We start from the raw sequence: 27,608 nt of genomic DNA on the forward strand, positions 1-27,608 counted from the left end.
CTGCCTGACTCCCTGCTCCCAGTTGCCATCCTAAAGAAAGGCCTTACCTGGTCAGCAAAAAGCACCATGATAGTGTAGCTGCCAGCACCATGGGGGGTGTACTTGACTGTGAAGGTGTCATTGTCATTTCGGATTATATCAAAATCTATGTCTGCCTCAGCTGGACCCACAACACCAGGTGCACACTTGATGCCAATGCTCACATCACCTTTTAAGGATTGAGGGAAGGAAGAAGAGATAGAGTTCATCAGTACCCAAGGGTAGGGCAGTTCCAGGGCTGGCCCAAATTCTCCTAACATCTGAAGCAGCACAACAGATGCTGGGCCCCCCTTACCCAATATGTGCTCCAGCCCATGACTCTTTTCTCCTTCACTGTTCCTCTTATCTGCCACCCCCCTCTTGCTTTTCCAATCTAGGAAGGATGAGGAGGAGCAGCAATAGAAGTAAGTGGGTGGAGGGATAGAGGTGGGATCCCTCCCATCTGCTACAGCAACTTAGCTGCCTTGTTCTGCTGACAGAGCAGATTAGGCTATATGTGCCAAGGGTTAAACAAGCTGCTACTAAGGGGAACTACACAGTTGCCTAATCACCATTATAATCACCCCTTGGCATTTATATATCAGGAAGCAGCCTCTAGAGCCTCTAAAAAGTTTGCCTCTTGCCTTACTGCAGTGGTTCCCAATCTCACTGCTGCAGCCATCCCATCCCCAGATGCACACCAGACAGTACTAATGAAGTGGCCTGATGCATACATAACATTCACAAAAAGTGTTAGCTCTTGTTTGGCATGATTTCCAAACTGGCAAATCGGTTATGGTTGTTACTTTGCCTCTGAAGTGTTGTCCTGAATGCTAGATTGCAAAAAGTCTAAAGAGAAATAAGCTTCTAAACACAGACTAGGCAATATGCAATCATTAAACTACAAAAGGCTTTGCTGAACGTGGCAAATATAAAAGGGAGTGTGATCCAAACAGAGAGTACTCACAAAGTGATCAGCTGCCAATGAAATACAGCTGTGCAAAGGAATGGAAGCCAGGGAACAATTTTCATCACCAATTAAAAGCAGTTCTGACAATGCCCATCTCTTGTTAGTGCCAATGCAAGCAATCTGCTAGAACAAACTAATACTCACATACTTATGCAACATTGGTCAAGCCAATGCCAACATTGGAAAGTCCAATGCATGAGGGCAGCATCCCTCTGCCACTTCTAACACCAGCAGGAGAGGCACTCTCCCCAAACTGTGGAGAGTGTTTCCATTTTCCATCATGACCAAGTAAACTTTTTTAGCAACATCAAGAACTGCCAGCCCAAGGATGTGCTTCATCTTGGTAATGAGGGTGAAGAAAAAGACTCCTAGCCTGCAGAACTGCAGCAGTAGAACTGAGCTCCAACCTTGCACTGGACAGGGACTTCTGTACTTCTATTACAGTTGTCCCAAACACAGCATTCTAAGAGAGGACACTAAATCCTAGAGGCTGCTGCAAAACTGAGCATAAAGCAGGCCTCCAGCCTGATGTGAAGGAAGATGACAATGGGGCACTTCTGGACTCACCTTGTCCAGCTTCTGTACAGTCTACTGTGAAATATGTCGGCTCGTGAGCCTTCAAGCCTGTCTTTGCCACACCAGGACCATAGACCTTCACCTTATTAGGGTGACTGCCTGCTCCAACGCTGACCTGGAAGAGAAAGAGAGATAGAGTCACTGTACTGCACCACTGCAGGAGATGGAAGGCCATATTGGTGCTCATCCTCCAGATCTGAACACACAATATAGTGGAAGTAGTTGATGAGAAGGAACCTTGCTGGTGTGTTTCTCTGGCCTTTTCCCATAAAAGGAATCAAGATGACAGAACAAGTACTTTTGCTGCAAGGTGTACTTGGCCTAACACAGATTTAGAATTGTGCAGTGATTTTCAACCTTTTTCATCTCACGGCACACTGACAAGGCACTGAAATTGTCAAGGCACACCATCAGTTTTTTGACAATTGACAAGGCACACCTCACTGACAGCAGGGGTTTGCATAACCCAGTGGCCCTACTAAAAATGATCCTCCTCCAAACCCACATGGCACACCTGCAGACCATCCGCGGCACACCAGTGTGCCATGATATAGTGGTTGAAAATGGCTGGAATAGTGTGTGCATGGAATTGTGAGGTAAAGAGTGGCCAAGGGGTGTCACTTGTCTAGTGTGTTCAGCATAAGTAAGAGCCCATTAATGAATGTAGTCTACACCGGCATGGACTTGCTTCCAGGAAAGGATTTGCATTAAGCTATTGAAACATCACTACACCTCAACAGAAGCCATTTTTACTAGGGGAAAACAAAACACTTTATGTATAGCAGCTTTGCTTCCAACCCCTCTGTCCTAACAACAATATATGAAAACATAAGAGCAGCCCCGCTGGATCAGGCCAAGGGTCCATCTAGTCCAACTTCGTGTATCTTACAGTGGCCTGCCAGATGTCTCACGGAGCACACAAAACAAGATACCTGCATCCTGGTGCCACTTCTTGCATTGGGCATTCATAGATAGGTTACCACTAAAGCCCAGAGGTTGCAAAAGCAATCACAACTTGTAATGTACTACAAATTCCTTCAAATTTTGCTCTTGGGAGTGAAGGAATTTGAGGGGGAGTGAGAGAAAGAACAGGACCTCATACTTTCTTCTCTCTTACTATTACAGGGAACACTTACTCTGAAGGGACTGTTGGGGATATTGACACCTCCCCAGGACACCATGGCTGTATGTTTCACTGGCTTCTTGGGCAGATAAGAGCAGCTGTAGGTGCCATTGCTATTGTCTTTCACAGAAACATCCACAGGGGATCCTTCCGAGTCCTGAGAAGGAGAGAGAAACAGAAGAAGGGAATAAGCCTCCTGCTCAACACCCTTACCTTGTAAGCAGTCTTTAATACCATACTTATCACTCCTTACCTGTACTTGTACCTTGAGAGGCGCCTTCCCACCATTCTTGGCATCTACAGTGAACTCTGCTGGTCTGTTGACTGCAACACCAGTCTTGACTAGGCCTGGGCCATAGGCCTTCACCTAGAAAGTAGTTGGGGGGAAAAAGCTGCATCAGCAGATTCTAGTCTAAACAGCCACTGTGAGGAATACAAATATGACCTAAAGAGATGGACCAACTGATCTCTCCCTGAAGTGTCCAGAGTTGAAATCATTCTACTCAGAGACAGCAGGTGGGCTGCTTTTGTGTAATCAGAGGCAAATTTAGCCTCCTTGAAATGCACAAATAGGCACTGGATGTTAGATAGTCAATAGGGTCAGGAGGAAAGTAGTTTGCATGGAGACCTCTTCAACTACTATTTCTGAAGCCCCACCTAAGGTGCTCCTGCAAAAAAAAATACAAGCTACAATCTCAAAGGTTAGAGACAAATTCAAGCTACTCAGATACTCGCCTATAAGTTGATCTCACAGATAAATCAAGGGCAGGTTTTGAGCCCCAAATAATGGAATTTTCTATGACCCTTGGAAAAGGCGGGGGTTAAACTTGGGGGGGGGGGGGTCTGACTATAATTTTGTCTTATTTTACCTGAAGCCAGATCCTGAAAAATAACCTTCCAGAAATTGTTACCTAAAAAAATTGTACAGTTTCTAATTTATTAAAAATACAATAAAAGATCATAAGATGCATTTTTGACTTTTAAAATTCTGGTCTTCACAACATTTGTGTAAACACTGTCAGAGTAAGTGCCTATAAACAACATACCAGTAGAACCATTAAGCAAATCTTTCTTTGCCTGGTGTGTGAAGCCAGAGGCTCTACATATAACATGCAACATAAAACATGTAATTGGGAGTGTGCAGTTCAGTTCACAGCAGGGAGACAAGCAATAAGGACTGAGCTGCCACAACCCTCTTTACTCAGAAGCAGACCCACTGCTTTCCATGGTGTTATTCTTAAGCAACGGTACATTGCAGCCTGGAACCTTGTTTCAGATGGAAATGAGGATCACATCCTGGGGTTTGAAAACCAGACCCCCTAAGCTTTTGTGTGTGTGTGTGAGTGTGTGAGTGAGAGAGAGAAATTCTTTGCAAATGACTTGCCAGGAATGTTCTGAGCAAAAGAAAAGGTGGTATTTCCCTTCTACTCCAAACTGGAAGGGAGACAAAGGGGCTTCTGGGAATTGTGGGGAGGCTTTGTGGGAGTATGTGCTGCATTCCATTGCAGCAGCCATACAGACTACAATTCCCAGAAGTGCCTTAACTTCTCTTCCTGTCTGGAGAAGAGGCTGCCTCTGAATACTGTAATTACTAGTAAAAATTCTCCTTTTTCTCCACCTGCTTCCTGCTTCTCAGCCCATTTCCATGCACCCCCCCCCCCACTTCATCAGACAGCTGCTGAGCTTCCATAAGCTTCCCAGAAGCTCCCAGAGGACCCTGCTTCATTCACTGCATTGATCCGGGCATAAGTTGACCCAGGATCTCAGGCTCCATTTTTAGGCATAAATTTTTCAACCTATAGGCGAGTAATATATGGTGATTTTCTAAGAATGCAGATTCAGCACCAAATAAGAGCAGCAACTTTAAATCCAAAGGTAGATGCATGCTGCCTTCTTATTATGTCCTTTCCCAAGGACATGGCTGTTAACTGGATTTCCTCTACCAAGAAAGTGAGCCACAGTGTTAATGGTTCTTAATTCTGGTTTCCCCCCCCCCCCCACACACACAAAATGACTTCCACAGGAAGGTGGGGATACATTGCACAACTATAGGGGATCCCCATTCCCCAGTGTGTGGAAGTTACCTTCTCTGGGTGGAAGTCCTTGGGAGCAGCTTTGATTTCTGCCATAAAGGGACTGAGCTTGATGTCTTCGTTGTTGCACAGCACATGGACGGCATACTCGCCTGGCTCCTGGGGCCAGTAGCGTACATCACAGGAACCATCACCCTTGTCATCACACTCAATCTTTGCTTGTGAAGGGCCCTCTACTGAGAAGCCTTTGGTGGGAAATTCAAGAGAAGACAAGCATGTCTCAAGCATACTATAGATGCAATTAAAACATAGTTCATGTTTACATATGCACTGCCATTCAGTGGCTGCAACTGGTTCTTGGACATGCAAGTGGCGAAACCCAGGATTGAATTGAGTTTAAAATGAATAACTTTCACACTAACCTTTACAAGGGCTCTCATGGCAGTTCAGGAAATATAGCCCAATGAAAGCCATTTGAAATAAAGCAATTGAAACAGACAAGGTAGAAGTCAGAAGCCACTGGCCAAAAGCACGTCTAAACAATAGGGCAAAGACTGACTAGCAAAGGGACTGGAGGAGCAATGCCTTCCTTAAGAACTTTGCAAGGTAGGTGCCACTGTTGCAGACAGCTTGTTTTTGTAGCCATCCACCTAAACTCAGAACCTCTGCTAAGGAAGAGGTACACCCACTAACTATATGGGTAGTTATGGAGCTCGGTTTCAGAGGACTTGTTCCCCAAGCTGTGCAGCTCAGAGGGCCCAGGCTGTTGGGAGCTTTACTTAAGCAGTGCTTTGACAGAGTCCAGATGAACTGGAGGCCATGCAGTTCCTTAAGGAGACAGTTCTATATGCTCAACAGGCCAGTTTCTGTGAAACATGCCTATCATATTCTGACCCAGTTGAAGATCCTTTGCTATACTGAATGCCAGCCTCATCTAGAATACATTACTATAGCCTCATCTTGCATTCACCAGGCATGTGCTTATGGTGGTCAAATCCCATCTCTCAGAAAACATCGCATGTGGTGAACCAGAAAAAGCCCACAGAAGCACAGTCTACTAGGGGCTGGTTAAAGATAGGGAAGACTGTTGTTGAAAGCAATTAGGCCACAGAAATTCTTCCACTGCAGTGAAGACTGGAAAAAAGTCAGCTCATGTTTAGGCATTGTCCTAACCCATGCTCATGATATGGCCTCTGTTTGATAGGAAATGTAGACTTGCTAACTCCCTGCATTTTAAACTTCAATGCAGCACCAGAATCCCAAGCCTTGCCCCAATCATACTTCAGTTTTTCAAGGCAGGTAAGAAGAGTCGAGGTCCAGCAGTTTCTTGCACTCTACAGAAAAGTTAGCCAAGTACTAAAATCATAATGGTAAATGAAACTGCCAGGTTCACGACCAATACAGTAGGTTCCCAAACTGTAAGTCAGGACCTTGCAACACGATTTTTGGTGGGTCACGAAACTGAGGAGCAGATAGCTGATAAGGAAAATGTATTGATCCTTATTAAAACCAAAAGAAGCAGCACATGTACATTTACTCAGAAGTAGATGAACATGCTATTGGTCCGAAGGGCAGGCTGAGGGGAATGCAACCACCAGAATGATCCCAATCTAATAAATGCAGGCCCCAACAAACTCTCGAGAAGGAAGTTTGACAAGGAAACTTTATTGTGCCCTATGGAAAGGGCAACTAAGCCACACATGTGCATTTACTCATGAGTAGGCAAGCATGCCTAGGCTACTATCACAGGCCAAGCAAAGGGGAATGCACAGGCACAAGAACTGTCCCAATCTGATGAATGTGGAGCTCAAATGCTCCAGAAGCCCAGACCTCCCCCTCATCATAGTAAAAAGGATAAAAACAGAAGCTTGAGTAGCTGGTAAAAGGGAAACTTTAAGTTTCATAAAGCTAGGGTCCCAGTACTCCTGATGGAGTAGTGTTTTAAAAAGTTGGTCCCAGTGCTAAAACGTTTGGGAACCACTGCAATATATTCGTGACCAATACTGTAATACTCATTCTGTAAGCAGCTTTGGGTGCTCTGCAGAGAGAAAAGCGAGGTACAGAGTGAGCAAATACATACATTGATTCAGAGTAGTCAATGGCTACTCTTTAGAGCAGGGGTGTCAAACATAAGGTCCAGGGGCTGGATGCGGCCCGCAGAAGCTTTTTATCCAGTCCTCAGGCTTTCAGCTGCTGAGCCATGCTGAGGTACTACTGCTGAAAGGGCAGCCCACCTGAAAATTGAGCTCTCCCGTATCTTGAATGTGATCCAGATATGTATATTTTCTCTTCTGCCATTTACAGCTAATGAGTTCCCAAGTGAGAAAAAGTGCTTATTTTTGGTCATGACCTGTTTAAAGACATCACTGCCTGCCTAACGATATCACTTTCGGCCCTCAACAGGCCTCATGAATGCTATTCAGCCCTCTGCATGAAATGAGGGTGACACCCCTGCTTTAGAGCCATCCAAGCCAGGGCTCACCAAATTTTGAAATAGTTGGTTCAATTATACGTGTATGAGCTCCTTGCTGTTCACATATCAACATAAAAATCATCATCAGTCATATCCCAACCATCCCCCATTACCTAGTGTGCCAACATCATCCCCAATGGCCTCCACCACAAAGTCAGCAGACTTGCCCACGACTCCTCCTTCCAAGCCAGGCCCCCAGGCTCGCACCTTCTGGTTTGTGCATTCTGTTCCCACTTTTACTTCAAATGGGCTAAAGGAGACACAGACATGAACACTTAACACTTTGCCACAGACCAGATGGATGAAGGAGCTGGGCTATCACAAGGAGAGACTCTGCCTGTCCAGATATGCTCAACCAGGACAATTAGTGCTAGTCAATATGTGAGAAATCTCAGCAGTCCTTCCCACTAAACCCACAGGAAACTGAGAAATTGTTCTGCTGGTCCCATTCTGGTCTCTGCAATTCCCTTCATTTCAAGACCAGCTCTCACCTAATGTTTTAAAGCAATCATTTCTGGTCAACATCTGGTGCCCCTAAAGCCCTGGTGAAGTCTCATCCACTCTGCTTTAGGTTTTCTTATACCTAACAGGTATTCTTTAGGATGAGAACTGGGGGTAAGGCAGAGAAGATCACTAGGAGCAGAGCTCAGACATGTGTGTGTTCTGGGTGCTACAGAAGGGGAAAGAGTAAGGCATTCGCTTTCTTCAAGAAGCCTACCAGCTCCAGAAGCCCAACTCCAAGAGATACCATCAAATGGAATGCTAGGGCATCAACACCAAGTTGGGACAAAGAAGAGATTCAAGGAATATCCAGAGTTAATACTGCCCAATACGCAATGCTCCTAATCCTGTTTCTGTTCGAAGAGGGGACCAGAGCTCTCCCATATGGTATTGCTATTTTAGTCTTACCTGCGAGGGATGTGCTGCCCACCCCAAGTGATTCCGACTATATAGTTGCCAGGTGTGGTGGGATAGTATTCAAAGCCATACACTCCATCACCCAAGTCCTTTTGCTTCACACGTTCCTCTAGTCCTTCTGTGGAAAGAGATTATGATGGCTGAAGTGATGCAATCCACACAGAGGAAGCAACAGCAAGTTTAGTTCCTTGCCCATCATTTACCACTTCAAAATGTTGCATGTTCATCTTCCAGAGCTTGTGCAGTGTTCTGTATGAGTACCTGGTACAGAACGCTGATCTTGTATCAGGAAAAATTTGGAAACTGTTCCAAACCCAGATCAGTCATGAAGCTCAGAGTGACCTTGAGCCAGTCACTAACCCATCCCATAGATTCCGTCCTTCCTTCAAAGAGTTCAGGATGGTGTACAAGTGTAATAAGAGCATTAGCACAAGCATGCTGCAAGAAAGTAGCCAAGAATCAACCTCACACTGATTGTAATCCTAGTCAGGCTTATTCTACCATAGACCTTCAAAAAGTCTGCTCCAGATACCTTCTGGAAACTGTTATAAGACTACTATTATAATGGCCTTTGTCTGTAGTAATTTGATGACAGACTATTCACCATGGAGGAAGAAAATTTTCAGGAACCTCTCCAAGTACAACCTTAATGCATGCCGGTTCCAAGAGGACAATTTCTAAATTTATTCTAAAAAAATCACATTTTAGGTTTGATGTGCACTTCAAAGTGAAAGTAGGTCAATATATGCAAGAACATCATGCTACCAAGCATATGGTCAGTCTGATACTAGAGTTTGGGTTTTTCTTTCTCTCTCTTTTCGCAAGGATTCCTTTTCTCCCCCTCCCAGTCTAGGGGAACAGACCTTAAAGTCAGAAGAGAATGGCAGGAGATGGAGAATAAAATCCCTGCTCAACTCTAGTTTTGAGATTACTAGATTTACACATCCATGTTCTAGATTCTATGTCTAAAGACCCCTCCCATTAAAAAAACCCCAGAATTTCCTGGATACATCCACTGTTGTAATGCCAAGTACAAAATGTGGCATGGCAGCCAATGTCTAAAATTCCTCTACAGCTAATCCACATACTTTAAACTGTTAAATGTTGGTGCCCAATTATGTCAGTGTTCTAAAGCTGATTGTCCCAATTATGAGGCTAGTAATTGCAAGTCTCCAGAAAATGCATCACCCATACCAATGTTCTACCTGGCCCCTCTGTGACCTCCAACAGTTCAGTTCATATACTACTTCCCATTCCTGGGCATCACTGCTCCAGATCAGATAGAATAGCCTGACAAAGGCCAGTTTTAAGAACCAAGCACATATTCGCATCAACTGCATTACCCTGAATAGCCTGAACAGAGCTGCCCTTCTCCAAAATATGAGGCAAATAAGCCCGAGTGCCACGTCTATGGCTGGGATGGGAGGGGGAATTCACCATTATCAACAGCACTGCTTACTGGAGTCCTGCATAAGAAGATTAGATCAAATAGGTCCCTGAAGACACATCCTCAACTTGTTGTTTGGCAATCAGGTTGTCACAACATTCCTCACCAGCAGCATAGTGTACCTTTCTGTTCTTTGCAGGCTGGAGCCCCCAGGGGAATGAACTCCAGTCACAGTCTCAAGATTTTATCTTCCAGCTGGAAGAGATCACGTTTCTTGGCACTGGGTAAACTCTCAGTCTTTTCAAGTCTGCCTCAGGCGTAGTTGCCCAACCCTTCCTTGAATGCTTGTAGTTTGAACCCAGGGTTACAGCTGTCAAAATCCACCATCTCTTATCATTCAGACACTGCAAGTGAAGCAGTTTCTACTTCCAGCCTAGACAAGACCCCTAACTTTGCTACCACCAGTTGGGACTTTGCCCATTACTAAGCACTATACCTCCCTGCCTCATTTGCCACTCAGTTTTTACTTGCGCACATCTCCTTGCTAGCCCCAAGTACAAACGCCACAAGGAGCCCCTCCTACAGGCCATTTACTCCTGTGACAGGAAGTTCTTCCCCAGCACAAAACGCAAGAATTTAGATGCCCAGAAGCAACTAATGGGACTTGATAGTGCTTGTTTGCAGGTGTCAACTGTATCTGAAATTTAGTGGAATAGCTGCTTAAGAGGAACAAGACAAAGCACATCAACATGGAACTGCTCCGGTGTATGCATTTCTGTTCCTCTGACTGCTCTGAGCTCTCCCTACAAGGGAAAACTAGATAGGGGGGAGCACCATGCAGAAACTGGCCAGGTTAAGACTCATTGTACTTTAACAATATTTACAGAAATATCATGCACCCTTCACTTGTTGCTGGGTCTCATACTTGGCAGCTGCTATATTTCAAGATGATTTAAAGTGAGAAATTTAAATTTGCTGTGGGTCTCCAGAAAGTGGGTTGTTCTGCAAGGCAGAACAAGCCATCTTCCCCATCTACAGGCATCCACATATTAGTGTGCCATCAAACCTTCTCCCAAGGGCAGAACTGCAGCCTTCTCACTGCAAGCAGAGACATTTGGCACAAACTAGAAACCCAGTAAGAAGTCAGAAGCACAACTGTCTCTCCTCCCACACCTACGGTCAATAGTGATGCTGCCCTAATGGAAACAAGGCTTCCCATCCAATTAGCATTTGAGACTAGTCCCAAATCTTCCCCCTTTTGAAAATGGTTCTGCAGCCTTATGTCTGCTAGTCATGTGTTAGCCAGATGGGTTGTGCAGTATATCATTTGTCTACAAACACAAGTTAAGCCTTGGCTTGCAGTATTGTAGTATTTCTCTTCCCAAGTGTTAGAGTAATGCTTTTGGGTCAAAGGGGGGGGGGCAGGTGCAAGTTCCTGCATACTTTTAGATAATCACTGAAATAACACAAATTAGACTTACTTGGACCTTTCACTGTAACTTTCAACTCGCCACTGCCAGCACCTTTTGTGTAGACCTTAAAATCTGCCGTTTCCTTCACCCGGACACCTTTGGGTTGCAGGCCTCTGCCCACTGCCCGGCAGGCAATGGGGTTACACGCTGCAGCAAAGAGAGAAAGGAGGATGAATGGAAACAAGCCCGTACCCCACCAGAACCTAGAAGGGATTCTAACACTTCCAAAAAGGCAGGTCTCTGTCATCAACATGGTGGGCATTCTATAAACATTTTCCTTTAAAAAGGAAGCTAATATTTTAACCAATACTGTCCATGGACAAAGTTTGACATGTACCCTTACCCACACCTGTCTCCACCCACACCTGCAGAGTAATATACCATTGGCCCTGGGTCCAGACGCTGAGCAGCTGGGAGGAGATGAGTGTCAGCAGAGATCCAAGAAGGTGGTTCTTCAGAAAAGAGAGGACAGAGCAGAGGAGAGCTGGCCAGGACAGGAAGAGGTGGACAGAGAGGAGAGGACAGAGATTAGCACAGAACAGAGCAACACCCCCTTCTGGCCACAAAGAGGAAACCAAGCAGATATAGTGGGCATCAAAGGACAAGAGGCCCCAAACATGATAAGAGACTCACCCTGGCCCACAGTAACGGTATAAGGGCTGCGGGGGATGGATATTCCACCAAAGGTGATGTAAATGGTGTAAGTGCCCTCCAAAGTGGGCTTGTAGGTACAGCGGTATGTACTGTTGCCTTTATCTTCCAGTTGCTGCTCAACTGTTCCCTTTTTGCCACTGGGATCTTGGATGATTACCTCAACTTCCCCTACTCCAGCACCTGGTGAGGTTAGGGCAGGGAGAGGAGAGATGAAAGCACAGACAACAGATGGCATCCAGTGTTTACCTTTTAGAAACCAAATTCAAATATGCAAGGTGTATTGGTTACTGGTACTGTACTGGTTACAAGGTACATTGGTTACACCATGGTTACTTGGGTCACTAGTGACACTTTAAGTCCCTCTCAAAAACCAAACTGAAGCAACAGAATAAATACCAGGACTCCCAATTCTAGCCCCAGCAATCTCAAACACCACCCTCCTTAACTCTGACATGAAGCTCCTTTAAAACTCCAAAACAGTGTTTCTCAAACTGTGGGTCGGGATCCACTAGGTGGGTGGTGAGTCAATTCCAGGTGGGTCCCCATTCATTTCAATATTTTATTTGTAATACCATGGGAGCGTCAAGTTTAATGTATGTGACTGGGGAAACGTGACAGATCTGTACTTATAAAAGGCTACTATGTATATGCTTTTAACAATGATAGGAAATGGGACTTACTCCTGGGAAAGTGTGGGTAGAATTGTAACCTAGGTGTTGTGTATTGCAGGGGTATAATGGAAGATCAGAAGATCATCAGGTGGATGATGTGATGTTGACAGCGATTCCCATGTTTTGACAGCTGGTTGACAGCTCTGGGAAGGGCAGGGCTGGCTCAACAGCTGTAATCAATCAAGGCCAATGGGACTCTGATGGACACCTGAGCTTCATTTGAACTAGATGGGGCTTTGAATGGTCATGTGCTCACAGCTGAGCTGCATTTTGGATAATGCAAGGATAAAAGGCAGTTCTTTTGTTCTTACAGAAATGCGCTATGTCAGATCCAAGGGAGGGCACCAGGATGCAGGTCTCTTGTTATCTGGTGTGCTCCCTGGGGCATTTGGTGGGCCGCTGTGAGATACAGGAAGCTGGACTAGATGGGCCTATGGCCTGATCTAGTGGGGCTGTTCTTATGTTCTTATGGCAGCTTCAGAAGGAGACCCAGACCTATGGGATACCCCAGACCTACGGGAGAAGGAGACTTCCAGGACTCTGCTAGAGGACACAGAAAAGAGGACTGCCAGGACCCTGCTGAAGGAGACTGCTGGAGAGGACACAGAGGAGGGACTCTGCTACAGAAGACTGGACTGGGAAGACTGGACTGTGCTCTGGGAGACTGGATTTGGGTTTGTGAGTAGCTCGGGAGTGGTAATCTGTTAACCCAGACTTGTAACAGATGTGGATGATTTGTAGGGGTTTTTGGGGGTTGAGTAACAGGTATATAGGCTGAGCTATTGCCTTTGCTGGTGTGCTGTTTTTAACTGATGGAATAAACCGCAGATGTGGTATCTAACTGGTGTTTATTGCATAAGGACCCACAATACAACACTAGGATTGTTAAAAAATTTTCTGCTTGATGTCACTTCCGGTCATGACATCACTTCCAGTGGGTCCTGACTAATTCTCATTCTAAAAAAAGTGGGTCCCAATGCTAAAATGTTGAGAACCACTGCTCTAGAACAGGGGTGCCCACACCCAGGGCTATTTGCCACCCTTAGGAACCTCCAATCCAGCCCGTGGGGAGCCCCCAGTCTCCAATGAGCCTCTGGCGACTTGCTGGAGCCCACGCTGGCCTGATACAACTGCTCTCAGTGTGAGGGCAACTGTTTGACCTCTTGTGTGAGCTGAGGGCTCCCTCTACTGCTTGCCGCTTCACGTCTGTGAAGCAGCAGTGAAAGAAAGGCTGGCCTTGCTTTGTGCAAGGTCTTTTAAAGGCCTTGAGCTATCACGAGACCTTCATTCATATATATGTACCATCTCTAATATATTCATTTATATAAATGTATTCAAATTTGAAATGTAAATTTTTTTCCCCAGACCCTGACACAGTGTCAGAGAGATGATGTGGCCCTCATGCCAAAAAGTTTGAACACAAAAGTTTGAACACCTCTGTGTACCCAGCTTCACCATGGAGAAGGTTACGCAAGCCTGCAGGTTCCAACTGTCTTCTGCTATGTCAAAAGTAACAAGGGATCAAACCTTTAGAAATGATGGTAAAAAGCTAAAGCTCCACGGGAATGCACATGTCTTGCATGCAAGAGATCCTACATTCAATTCTAGGCCTAATTAAGGGATCTCAAGTTGTAGGATTGGGGTGAGATTAGAAAGCTATAACTTGCATGGGATTGTATGGGCCAAAGGCATCCCAAGGCAGCTTCGCAGTGTAGGCAACTCCCCTTCGGGAGCACTCTACACCTTCTGTGAAAGCTAGGTCCCTTTGAACCCCAACCATTTGTGTACAGTGTGCTTTGTTTATTTAAAAAACAAAATTTCCAGTCTTCATTGCCAAGCAGCTGTACTTGAAGTCAATGAGATGGGGAAAATACACAAGGTGTATTGGTTATAGGTTCTGTACTGTACTGATTACAAGGTATATAGGTTTCACTATGGTTACTTGGGCCATTTCTTATAACTGTTCCAGTGCAGAGGCATTTTGAAGCATGCAAGATTAAGCAAATGCACTTTGCGTGTTTCCTACATGTGCACAGAATTCTCATTCAATAATTCCAATGCCCTTGAATCAGAAGGAAGCAGCAGGCCACCATGTCCCCACCCTAGTATTAACTTCATGAGGCCTTCTGGCAAGACTAATGCCAAGCTACAGAACCAGGCCTTACCTTAGGACTATCATATTCTTCAGATATGTTTTGTATACTTTTAAGCTTATTGATTCAGAGGCTTATTCTCAGACACTTTCACAGGATACTTAAGAATGGTCTGTTTTAATATGTGCGCTTTTGAAAGCAACACAAATAGTCTGAAATTATTTCAGCTCTGTTTAGCACAGCTAGACTTGTGCCCCACATCTTCCATTCATGAAAGTCAAGACTCGACACAATTCAGACTATGCTTAGACAGCAGCTGCTTTTGTAGTGAAGGTCCACTCCTTTTCAAACTTGAACCCCAGAAGGAAGCTGCTCAGTATTTAGTCATTATAAAAGACAACAGATCACTTATCCCAATAGTACATAGTGAACAAGGAAATCTGCTCTTCTTCCCCCTTCAGGCAAAAAGACAAGCAATTTCATGTCAAGTAAGAAAAACTTTGTCTAGGGAGACTGATATTCTTAGAGTTGCAGGAATGATTTATCTAATCCAAACCCTTGCGTACTCTGCACCATTGTTTTGTTGAATTTGGCAGGACATGAAACATGCTCAGGGTAGTTGAGAATCCCCTAGAGTTATGCACAAGAAAGATTCCTTCCTAGCACATGAACTAGTTGTATACAGTAAATATTTCTGGTTCAGTTCCTTCTTCCTTCTCATATTCAATGGTATGCTAGAAGAGAGGCATGGAGCTAGCCACAAGTAACCAATAGGAACCAGAAGACAAGAGCAAGAAGTTGTACCTACACCACATCCTGTTTGGAAGCCACTGTATTGTAGTTGAGGCAACAAGCTGCCACCTTCAGAAGCATTGCTTTAGGCATGCCACTGTCCTGCAATAGCCTCCTTCTTAGAGGAGTACAGAGGTGGTTAAGAATACTGTATGAAGCACCTTGAAACACTCACCATTGTATAACATACAAATATTTTTCTCCAGCTGGGTAGCTGTACCCCCAAAGCACCATTTGCTGAAGCAAACAGATTCATCTTCAGAGACAAGTTTGAACATGAAGGCTAGAAACATCTGACACTCTTGGTAGCCTTTGCTACCACAGCTCATTCATCCCCAAGTACTGAGAGAAGAAGTTCTTGGGAAATGTTTTTCAGTCTCAAACCTGAACATTCTGTAGTCAGTGCACAAATCTTACCCCAGCTACACTGGCTTGCAAGCCCTGATGAAACTACATTCCTCAGATAAGTTTGTTATAACTTCCCAACCCTCCTAGTAACAGACCTCCCTCTCCCCCTTCACTGACCAGCAGTAAAGATCTCAAAGTAGGTGGTCTTGTTGGCAATGTTGCCTGTGGGCTCCAGACCAGGACCCTGGGCCGTGACCTTACTGGCATCACCATGCGATTTGTCCACATTCACCTCAAAGGGGCTCTTGGCAATGTGTTGTCCAGCAAACAGCACTGTGACCTGGAGTAAGAGAGAAGGTAAAGGCTGACACTGACAAGACCAAGGGCTAGACAGACTCTGCTCACTGACACTCTCTCTAGGTTTTTACCTTGTGGACACCGGTCACTTTTGGCACATACCACACTGAGAATGTTCGATTCTTGTCATTGTTGGCAATTACTTTAGCCTGGAAGAGAGACAGGATGTTAAGCAGCAACCGGTGGAGGAGATTCCTCCATGATAAACTCTCCCCCTTAATCTTTTGAGGGTCACCCTAACCTCCCAACATGGTCCCCATAGTATGCACCTCTTCTCGATGGCCAGCAGGATCCTCGACATAGACCAGCACTTCTCCCTGGCCAGCACTAATAGTTTCCACTGTGAACTCTGCCTTCTTCTTCACCATGTTACCTGTGGGCTCAATACCTAAAAGAACCAAAGACAGCAGTGACTGCTCTGCCCCGGGCCACCAACACCTAGTACTGGCATCACTTGGTAGCCAGAACCCCAGTTTAAATCTCACTTTAGCATAACGATTGCCAATCAGACCTGCAATATGGGATCAGAAGAACCTTCTCTGCAAGGATTAGGTTGAGAGCACTCAAAGCACTATGACAGGGTCAAGCCCAGAGCTAGATTCTTGTTTATTCCAGCATTGCCAAACATCTTTCATCAGACTCTACAATAGTATCAAGGTCCACAGTCAGATCTTTCCACTATGTGGAGCCAACAGGGAGTTGGAATGGACATTAAGAAAAAGCAGGAGCTGCCTAAACTTATCAAGGCAGCCCTTCCCACATAGCTCAGTCCTTTCCAAAAATTCCAAATTTCTACTTATTGTGGCACAGTCTCCCAACAATTTGAGAAGTCTAAATTCTTCTCTCGCCATGTTAGTCTTCCGTTCCTGGACTCACCTGGTCCATAAGCTCTGGCTTTCTTGGGGTTCAGCTTGGGCCGGAGAGGAGCTCCGGGCTTTAGCTTGGCTTTGGGGAACTGGGAGAGGTATGTCATAACAGAGTGTTCATCCACATTGGGGTCTACAATTTCTTCAGGAGTGATCACCTACAGAAAGGCAGATGGGCCGAATAGGATTACATACACAAATGCCTCAAACTGCAGCAAAGCATGAGCAAAGATCCTTCTGAGATCCTCAGTTCTGTTGGGGGGGGGGGTGAGAGCAGAGTTCTATCCCTTAAGGCAGCGGAGAGGGCTCAGCCATGCCCAATACATATTGTCATCTCAAGGTATGACTGGAAGGCACAATGCTACAGCCACCTTGCTGAAACTAAGCAGGACTAGGTCTGGACAGCACCTGAATGGGCAACTACTTAGGAACCCTAAGCAAGCAGCCTGGGGTTCCAACACAGAATGAAGGTGGATATAAGTGCAATAAATTGAGTCTCTGCATTGCTCAGTGGCCCTTCTTGTACCTAGCTGAAGCAATCTTTTTGCCAAGGAAGCCCATCCATCTACACTTTCCACTGGCATTGCTTTGGTGCACTGCAGAATATAGCTTTCTGGCACAGGGTTTTTGGTAGGATCTCAGTACACCAAGCATGTGCTACTTACCTGCGGGATGCCCAGCCAGTCATCAGCTTGCTGCATTGCCTCACGGGCATTGTTGACAGGTTTGCTAGCATCCCATGAATCCCAGTCAGGGCACAAACCTATTGGAGAGAAGATTCCCTACATCATTCCTTGCTGCCCCAGGTACCTGAGGCAACAGATATATTTTGCTTAAGCCATTTCTGCCCAAAACTGCATATACACAAAAGGGATCACATGTGTACACCTGTGAGCTGGGCAGAAATGGGTTAATATCACATTTTAAAGATAAGCAGTGTTAACTGCATCTTTGATTATAGCAGGCTAGCAATATCTAACCCAAGAAATGTTCTCTGCAAACACAGTTTGCTGAGCACTAGAGATTTCCTTACCTGGGGCACAACTGTCAACAAGTGCTCCAAGTGCCCGGCCACTCTGCCAATCTTTGCTGAAGTTGGTGATGGGCAATTGGGGCAGTTTGTTTTGGATCCAGCCTAGCAGTCGTTGCTTGGGGGTCTGTTTCTTGGCCTCTTCGTCATCTTCCTCATCCCACATGGGCATGGAAATAGAGTAGTGCAGGATCAGTGTCCAGATCAGGCCGAGGATCAGCTTCAGGTTCCCATCCACAATAGCTTTGCTGTCTGAACAACATCCAGATGACAGTTCAATATTTACAGGAAGAATACCACTCACCTCAACTTCCACAGCTCTGATGCATCTACAGGAAGACCAGCTCTGTACCACCACCACCACCACCGCAGAAACAGGCCCCTTTTTGAAATTTCACCTCTCATTTGGCAAAGCAGCAAGTCTGTATCCCTTTTACTTGTGGAGACATAAGAAAAGCAGGAAGACTGTGTTCTGCCCAACAGCCAAGACAACTTGTTCCCACCATCCACTGCTCTAGAGGAGCAAGTGCTGAAGTACAAAAATCTGTACTAAACTATGCAAGTACCTAATACTCAGGAGGTTACCTTGAAACAGAAGCCCTCCTCAGGCACTTGGGAACTGACTATGGTATACCAGGATGTGAAGAAAGGAATAGTAATACAACCACAAGCCCCCTGCTCCTTAGCAGTGTTCTGCTGGGGAACTTCACATCAAACCCAGGGAGATAACCCTCTTGATTCAGAACCCTGGACATTCCCAGATTCTAGCACATGAGGGAAGCCTCCTGGGGTCTGCGCTGATGTCCACAGATAAGTAGTGAATCCAAGGATCTTAAGAAGAACATGGCCAAAGAGCACATTAGCACCATAAGTGGTGCTAGCCAGGATACTCATGTCCTTCCCCCCCCCACCAACATCAGAGTACACTGGACCTAGTTTTTAGAATGCCTAAAGGGCATGCTACCTTACTTTGGCTACATAATTGGGTTCTGCATCAACATCCCCTGCCATACTTCCCAATACACCCTTAGATAGATAGATACACCATCACAGAACTGTCAACTACTGGCCTACTCTAGAATAGAGAAGTAGAAAAGAACTTTAAACAGCATTCAAGGCAGTTTACAGCGTAACAAGTTGCAATAACAAGAGCCAGGGATACTCAGAACACAATACAGAAGTCACATGGAAAGTCTTACAAAGACCAGGCAAAAGGCCTCTATCAAGAAAGGTATATCTGTTTCGGAACTCCTCATCCTTATGGAACAAGGGTGGAGAGGGTACTCAGGACCTGGTTAGGGATGTGAATGTTACTGAGCCATTGGGGAACAGTGGCCATGCTGTGATCTATTTCGCTATGCATACTGGGGGGGAAGAGTGCCAAGCAAATCTGACACAAAAACCCTTGACTTCCAAAGTGTGAACTTTCCTCAAATGAGGAGGCTAATTAGAATGAAGTTGAACAGAAAAAGTAAAAAGAGTCCAATCTCTCCAGAGTGTGTGAAGACTTTTAAAAAGTTACATAGGTCCATCAGAAGTACATACTGCAAAGACTTGGCTTTGACCAAGCCCAGGAGGGTGCCAGCATGGCTAATGAGCAGAGAGGCTATAAAGGGAAAGGAAGCTTCCTTCCATAAATGGAAGTCCTGCCCTAATGAGAATAAAAATGAACACAAACTCTAGTAAAAGAAGTGTAAGAAGGTGATATGGGAGGCCAAGAAAAATTTTGGGGAGCACATAGCCAACAAAATTAAGGGAAATAATAAAAGCTTCTTCAAATATGTAAGAAGTGAGAAACCTGCCAGAGAGGCAGTTGGCCTGCTAGACAATGAGTGAGGGAAAGGGAGTTTAGAGATTGCAGAGAAATGAGTTCTTTGCATCTGTCTCCACAGCAGAAGACCTCAGGCAGATACTGCTGCCCAAACAGTCCCTCCTGACTAAGGAACTAAGAGTGCAATTCAATGTGTGCCTACTTGAAGTATGCCCCATTATGTTCAATGGTATTTACTCCCACAAAAGTGCGTATAGGATTGCAACCCAAGTCAGACAGAGGATAAAAGACGCTTCAGACCTAATCTACAAATTAAAGATCAGTAAGTCACCAGACCCAGATGGCATCCACCCAAGAGTTATTAAGGAACTGAAGAATACTGATCTCTTGACTATATATGCAACTTGTCCCTTAAAATGGCCACAGTGCCAGAGGATTGGAGAACAAATGTCACACCTATCTTAAAAAGAAAAAAAAGGAAAGGGAACTTGGGAAACTATAAACCAGTCAGCCTGTCATCTGTTTCAGTTAAGAGTGGAAGTCTTCATCAACGAAGAAATCTTAAATAGAAGAACAAACCTTACTGAGGGAGAATCAGCATGGCTTCTGTACGTCTTGCCTCATGAACCTTTTAGAATTCTTTGAAAAGGTCAACCAGCATGTAATTAGTCTGTAGAACTCCCTGCAGCAGGATGTGGAGATAATAATAATAATAACAGGTATTTATATACCGCCTTTCTTGGTCTTTATTCAAGACTTTATTCAAGGCGGTTTACATAGGCAGGCTTTATTTAAATCCCTTATTAAATAGGGATTTTTACAATTTGAAAGAAGATTCTCTCTTTCAAGAACCACTACATTCAGGTGTTTCATTCCAATCTGGCTTCACATTCTGGCCTCCATCCTCCCACACTCAGAGCAGATGGAATAGCTCGGCTTCAGCTTGTCAGCTGCTTCAAGGTCGCACGGTGCCGGTGGCCTCGAACTGGCGACCTTGTGGATGTTATCTTCAGGCAGACGGAGGCTCTACCCTCTAGACCAGACCTCCTGCCCGGAGATGGCATCTGGATGCCTTTAAAAGGGGACTGGACAGATTTCTAGAAGAAAAGTGCATCACAGGTTGCAAACAGTGATGGTTATGTGCAAACTCCTGATTTTCAAAGTAGACTACCTCAGAATGCCAGGTGCAAGGGAGTAGCAACAGGATGCAGTTATCTTATTGTCTTGTGTGCTCCCTGAGGCAACTGGTGGGCCATTGTGAGATACAGGAAGCTGGACTAGATGGGCCTTTGGCCTGATCCAGCGGGGGGGGGGGGGGTTCTTATATTCTTACAGAAAAGGCGAGAAATTGCATGGAGAGGCAGTTCTACATTCAAGATGCTTCCACAGAGAAGCTAGATGCTTCTAATTGCCACCATCTTTGCTCTGAGTATTAATAGCATGTGCAGAATGGCCTCTCCCACAGACTGTGTTCAATGGGCAGGGCCATAAATTTATATTACTAATAGGATCCCAGAACCACTGGAATTCTTTGTGGGAAGAAGTGAAGCCAGAAGTCCACCATAATCAGGCCTGAAGGACTACTACCACTGTTCAACTGCTATCCTGCTCATCCCCAAGGGTTTGGAGCAAGCTAAAATTGGCACAAGTGAAATAAAGACTCAGCTAAATAGAGCTGCTCTATGATGGCTTAATGCCAGCCATAGAATGGCAACCCCAAAAAGCTGCACTACTCTTTGTGAAAATACACAGGCTGGGTTGACCAACTACCACAGGCAGAGAGTTCTCAGTTTTAGAGCAACGATTGGGAAGGTCTCTGACATCTGTGTTCCAAGTTTGAACAGCAAATCCACTCCAATCAAGATACTCTCTATCTTAAGGGCCAGAATGCCACCTGAGTTGCATCTTTGTAGGGCCCATGTGCCTTAAAATTATATAGACCAATCCATGAATTGTGCCTACAAGAAAAAAGGGAGCCATACAAACAGTGGCACGCTGATGAACCATGCACTAAAGCAGCCATTTTCAACCACTGTGCCATGGCACATTGGTGTGCTGCAAATGATCTGCAGGTGTGCTGCGGAAATTTGGAGGAAGGTCATATATTAATAGGGCCATTGGGAGATGTGAGCCCCACACTGGCAGCATGGTGTGCCTTCTCAATTGTCAAAAAACAGATGGTGTGCCTTGACAATTTTAGCACCGTCTCAGTGTACCTTGAGATGAAAAAGGTTGAACATTACTGCACTAAAGAACACCCACATGGAAGATGCTGTGCAGAGCAGTTATGGCAAGAACATAAGAGGTGACATCAGAGGGCAGCTGCCCTTCATGCTTATGTAGAATTCTTCCCAATTTCTTGTGTTAACCCATCTAGGATACAGATGGTAGCCCTAGGGATGTCATGGGGGGAAGGGAGAGATGCAACTGACCAAAGAAGCTGCAAAGAGTAGGAAGAATTTATTTAATGCAGGTCTGTAAATTCCCATTTGTCTGATCGCCTATGGAACACAGCAGCATAGAAACTTTTGGGAAATAAGGAATTGATCCTTCCCTCCCATCCCATCACTCCTAACTCTTTCCAGGCTGTTGCTAGACTATGATTAACAACTGCAGACAGGTTAAAAAGAGTTTGTATGGTCTGGTAGCTTATTACCAGGAAGCAATTAGGCAATTCTCTTCCACATAGGCAAGGGGTAGCCGGGACCCCATCCCTGAGCCACTCAGAAGCAAGCAACAGGGCTGCATTGTCTGACTCAACATGGGTCAATTCCAAACACACATTTTCCCACCTGAGGAATGCCACAAATCACTGGCACCCATAATATCTCTTCTCCCCCAGTGCACAAAGCACACTGAACCAACCCCCTCCTTCAGGGAGCCTTACCAAGAGAGCTCTCCGCTAGGCCCCCCCCCCACAGCCGGTTGGCTATGAGTGAACTACCAAGTAGGGACAAATAGGTAACCCTCTAACCCAAGGGTGCCCAAACCCCGGCCCAGGGGCCACTTGTGGCCCTAGGAGGCTCCCAATCAGGCCCTCGGAGAGTCCCCAGTCTCCAATGAGCCTCTGGCCCTCCAGAGACTTGCTGGAGCCTGCGCTGGCCCAACGCAACTGCTCTCAACATGAGAACGACTGTTTGACCTCTCACCTGAGCTGTGGGATGAGGGCTCTTTCCACTACTTCCTGTTTCACATCTGTGATATTGCTGTGGCAGTGAAGGAAAGGCTGGCCTTGCTTTGTGCCAGGCTTTTTATAGGCATTGAGCTATTCCAAGACCTTTATTCATTCATATATGTTACATCTCTAATATATTCATTTATGTAAGTTTATTCAAATTTTAAATTGTAAATTAATTCTCTCTTTTTCGGCCCCTGACACAGTGTTAGAGAGATGATGTGGCCCTTCTGCCAAAATGTTTGGACACCCCTGCTCTAACCTGTAGCCCAAGGCAGTAGTTTCACCCTGCCTCATGACTGGGCCAGTCTCATTTCCACAGCCACTTCATGACTATCAGACAGCTTATAAAAAGCCTTGGAAGCTGCACAAAATCCAAGGCAGACAAGGCATCAAATGCATTTCCAGACTTTGCAGGATCCCTATTGTTTTAAGTCTAGTAGTTGACACGTGCCTGTTTGTCTCTTGAAGATTCCAATACTGCATTAGGACTCTTGAATGCATTAACACCTCAGAAAAGACATCAGAAAGCCTCCATATTGCCACACATACTTTTTATCAAGTCCATTTGTACATTCAGCGGCAAGTCAAAAAGTTGAGCAGTCAAAGTAGTACACGCATGGAGATTAACACATTTCCCTGTCAGCTCTGGGGAGGGGGGGTTACCTCCTTCTTGAGAGTTTGTTGGGGCCTGCATTCATCTGATCAAGAACATTCTGGTGGCTGCCCTTCGAAGTAAGGTTGCCTACTCACAAGTAAATGCACACATGCTGCTCAACTTCAGTTTCCATAGGGTTCAATATATTTTCCCTGTCAGCTATCAGCTTGTCCATTTAGCAACCCACCAAAAAATTAGGTCACAACCCACTGGTAGCTCTCAACACACAGTTTGGGAACTGCTGGTGTAGACAAAGGACGTAAGGGGTTCATTCATTATCCAGATAGGAAACACTGGAACTGAATGGGGTCCAGCTATTCTCTCCACACAATCTCTCTCTTAACCCCAAGAGCTAGGCTAGCATGAGGCAACAAAACTCAGGCACAATCAGCCTACATGCATTGTGGTGAACCCAGTATGTCTCACAAAGGTACAAAACTTAAAGCCTAGAACAGAAATGGCCTCTGCAGTCAGGCCTGAACATGAGCTGCAACCCATACCACACAATCAGTACTGTACACTTTTCCAAGTATATCAGTTTACAGTTTAAGAACACAGCTCTTGTTCATATGACTGCAAATGTGCTTGTATGTGGCAATGCTTGGAAAAGCCTCTGAACCCATCCGATTACTGAATATGACTTGCAATGGTCAGAAGGTGGAACTTCAGTATTCTGCAGAGAGCCAACCCTCACCCTTAATTAGCAGAAGCAGAATCATAGAAGCACGCTTATCTTGCTCAGACTGTAGGAACTATACATATTAATAAGAATTTGTCATTTTAGCATGGCATATGCACAGGTGTATTATGATCCCTTCAAAGGCAATAACCCCCGGCAGATTATACTTCACATGTTACACTAAATGGACTCAGTCAAATCTGCATAAGGCATACAACTAGAATGCCACATGGGCTGAGCATGCATTTTGCCATACACATTGGGAAATGTGCAACTGGCTACTACTGACAAGCATTCGCACTGGTATCCCATTACAGATTCATAGACCCAACATGGAGCTTTCACACCATTCCCTACACAAGCAGCCTCTGCATTGTTCAGTATTCCCTAGCATCATCCTGCACTTCCTTGTTCCCCCATACCATTTCTAGTCCCAATTCTCCCATGCCATGTTTTAAGCTCCCCCTCCCCCATGGAGCTCTCTGCAGCTTTCAGAATGAGGCCCGTTGCCAGCCTCAAAGCCAGAGAGGAATACTCAGCACTATTGAACTGAATACGCTGTAAACAGCAAAATAAGCATTATCAGCAAGGGCACAAGGACTGGAAGGCATCCAGACCCAAAAGTGATCACTCAAAATTGCTCATTCTGTTAAGAGAAATTTGCAAGCACCAGAGTCTGCAGCCTATGGGAAGAGGCCCCAGCCAACCACATGGCCTATGGGATACTAAACAGCTAGGGATGGGAATCTCTTCTTCTAGTTCAGTTACACACAGAACTTCAGCTTGTATTTTGGAGATTATGCACAGATCTATTCCCTGGGCAGAGTTGAACACACCATGTCTCCCCCCCTTTTGGGGGGGGGGAGAAGACATGCCATTCTCATCCCAAACACCTCCCCACTCAACCCTGCACCGCCCACCCAGCCACAAAGCCCTGCACAGGCTGCTCCAGCATTTTTTAGCCTTATATGGAGTGGCCAGCAGGCAGCGGCTCCTGCATCCCAACAGGATCCTCCTTCCAGAGGGAGGGGAAGAACACCCTCTCCACATGGTAGGAAGAGCCCCTCCTTCTCCACTGGAGCCTCACTACATCCTGCCTCCCTGAGAAGGGGGGGGGGGGAGAATAGCCTTCCAGCCCAACCTCTGGGTTTTGAGTGAAGAGAAGGAAGATCCCGAGCAGACAAGCTGACAGTCATTAACAGGAACAACAGAGCAGGGTGGAGACTGCTCTTCCATCCCATTCACTGCTTCCTTCCTTCCAGGCAAACAGACAGCACAAAATCCGTATTTCTACTACTCCTTCCTATCCAGACACACATTCCAGACCTGGGCTACCTCTGTCTCTAGCTTGTAGGCATGTTTCTTGTCTCAATTTCTCAACAATTGCTGCCAGCTTGGCCTGAGTCACTGTCTGTGACCCAATGACTCACGGCATTAACAAGCAGGGCTGAATTCCCCCCCCCCCCACTTCTCCAACTTACAGCAGGCCCCAGGGTGAGTCAATACAGGATCTTTCCACTAGTCTGCGAGATCTTGCATTATCTTAAAGGAGATGTGGGAGAGGGGAAGGGTTCATTTAACTGAGCCTACTAGCCCCATCTACTTGCTGGGCAAGTTTTGCCCCCAAACAGGACACCTTTGGAACTGTTGCCCCCATAACTATCATACTGTTTTACATGACTGGGAGAAGACCAATGAGGTCACTAGACCTATCCAAATTCCCCCCCCCCCATACACACACACACTTAAGAGACAGAACACATTGAGTCAGATACTGTATGCCATCGATGACAGGGACAGATGCCAAAATGTAGCTCTTGGCAGTAAGAATGCGACTCCCTTAATTGGCAGAAACTGGCAGTTTAGCTAGTAGACCGGAGTTTGGATCCCATCTATTCAGAATCTCTGCAGCCACAGGAGCCAACCCAGACAGCAGATTTTGTCTAACCCATGAATCCATCTTGCACCAATCAGACAATTTATCTATCTAGTCCAATATGGTCTACACTGACTGATATCAGCTCTCCAGAGTTTCAGACAGGGATCTTCCCCAAGCACAATTCCTGGGACCACCTGATGCAAATCAAGTGCTCTTCTACAGAGTTATTCCCAGCATAACAACCCTAGCCTCAAGGTACTTGGCACCAGGCCTTTTATAAGTTCTTGCTGTGGTCTGGACTGGTCACCACATTTATCCCCAGCCATGCAGTCTCTGATCAAGCAAAGCAGATTCTCCTGCTCTTGAACCAGTGAAATACCCCAGTCAGCTGTCAAAGCTGCACAGGGCTTTGCCACACAAACACTGCCTACTTATGACATCTCACAACCTGTCAGGTGTTGGCAGCTCCCAGCAAACAGAGGGTAACCCTGGTGGGTGATATGCAGCTTGAGGTATCAAGTTCACAGGTCCAACTGTTGTGAGGAACTGTATTGTATTACTTCCATACATTTCAGCCATACATTTCAACCTCGTGTCCATGGGATATTTGGGGAGAGAACCAAGATAGGGGAATAAGCAAGGATAAGGAGAGAGTCTGAATAGAACACGTGGCTCAAACCCAGCAACATGATCAGATCTTCCCTCTTATGCCATCATGGAGCTTCACTACTACACAATCAGCACTGAAGGACATCTATTGCCAAGTTGGCATCTGACTACACACCATGAGTTAAACAGCCAACATTTATTTGAAAAATTATTATCTCACCTTTCCCACGCCAAAGCAAATGCTCAAGACGGCTATTGCCTAAGAAGCTTCTCCCCCTCCAAGTTGCGATGCCCTTCCCATATGCTTCAGAGATCCTCTCCACTATGCTACTTTAAACAGAGTTCATCTCCTCTGTTATATATAGGAAAGGTCTACGGCCATAGCGTCACTGCAGACTATCTTACCCCCATCTCCAGAACAGTCCAGTCAGAGTCCTATATCAAATCCAACAGTGAAGTTAACATCCAGTTCTAGTGAACACTGAGTACTTGTTGAAACTGAGAAGACATAAGCAACCTCTGGAAGTCCAAAGGTCAGAGTATGCCCATATTTAAGGCAATAAGAGAAAAGGCAGAGTGCATTAAGGGGTCAAGGCAAGACTAGAATCAGGTTTACTTCTTCAAGCTCTCCAAGAATCAGGCTGCCACCCCACCACTAGGACTAGGGAGTCCTCCTTTGCAGGAGGAACCACGCCCACATAGTCACTCCCAGGCCAAGTGGCCTAAGCTATCCAACTCTGGACAGTGCTGGATAACTAGGTCTCCATACAAAGCCACCCACTGGATGCTTGACAGTTGCCCAAACATGGGACCTATAATAGGATTTGGCCAGCAGATGGGTTGGGTCCAGAGACAGACTGAGGGCATTTTCTCTGGCAGCAGACTTTTGACAAGATGCGGTTTGGACTTTTGTTTTCAGTACAGAACCAACTCTGGCAGCATCTGCTCATCCTTTGCAGTTTGGCAGTGCAAGGGAAATTAAGTGCCTCTTCATGAATGAAAACAGCCTCCATAAAGATACAGGTTGTTAGCAGCAACAGAGATATGGGGTGGCAA

General features: G+C 45.6%; 1 protein-coding gene across 1 annotated transcript in view; it reads right to left on the bottom strand.

The window, feature by feature from the left end:
• FLNA (filamin A) overlaps positions 1 to 27,608 on the bottom strand; it is a 91,055-nt gene that overhangs the window by 46,138 nt on the left and 17,309 nt on the right. Inside the window, exons 3-17 of the mRNA XM_066614369.1 lie at positions 17,785 to 18,033; positions 17,417 to 17,514; positions 16,762 to 16,909; positions 16,155 to 16,273; positions 15,957 to 16,034; positions 15,706 to 15,868; positions 11,604 to 11,804; positions 10,980 to 11,117; positions 8,103 to 8,229; positions 7,307 to 7,443; positions 4,772 to 4,965; positions 2,941 to 3,054; positions 2,701 to 2,844; positions 1,556 to 1,679; positions 48 to 208 (exon numbers count right to left, since the gene is read on the bottom strand). Coding sequence (XP_066470466.1) covers positions 48 to 208; positions 1,556 to 1,679; positions 2,701 to 2,844; positions 2,941 to 3,054; positions 4,772 to 4,965; positions 7,307 to 7,443; positions 8,103 to 8,229; positions 10,980 to 11,117; positions 11,604 to 11,804; positions 15,706 to 15,868; positions 15,957 to 16,034; positions 16,155 to 16,273; positions 16,762 to 16,909; positions 17,417 to 17,514; positions 17,785 to 18,033 — 2,195 coding nt within the window. The remainder of the gene's footprint in view (positions 1 to 47; positions 209 to 1,555; positions 1,680 to 2,700; positions 2,845 to 2,940; positions 3,055 to 4,771; positions 4,966 to 7,306; positions 7,444 to 8,102; positions 8,230 to 10,979; positions 11,118 to 11,603; positions 11,805 to 15,705; positions 15,869 to 15,956; positions 16,035 to 16,154; positions 16,274 to 16,761; positions 16,910 to 17,416; positions 17,515 to 17,784; positions 18,034 to 27,608) is intronic.

The sequence above is a fragment of the Tiliqua scincoides genome, chromosome 2, assembly GCF_035046505.1.
Source record: "Tiliqua scincoides isolate rTilSci1 chromosome 2, rTilSci1.hap2, whole genome shotgun sequence".
Classification (NCBI taxonomy): Eukaryota; Metazoa; Chordata; class Lepidosauria; order Squamata; family Scincidae; genus Tiliqua; species Tiliqua scincoides.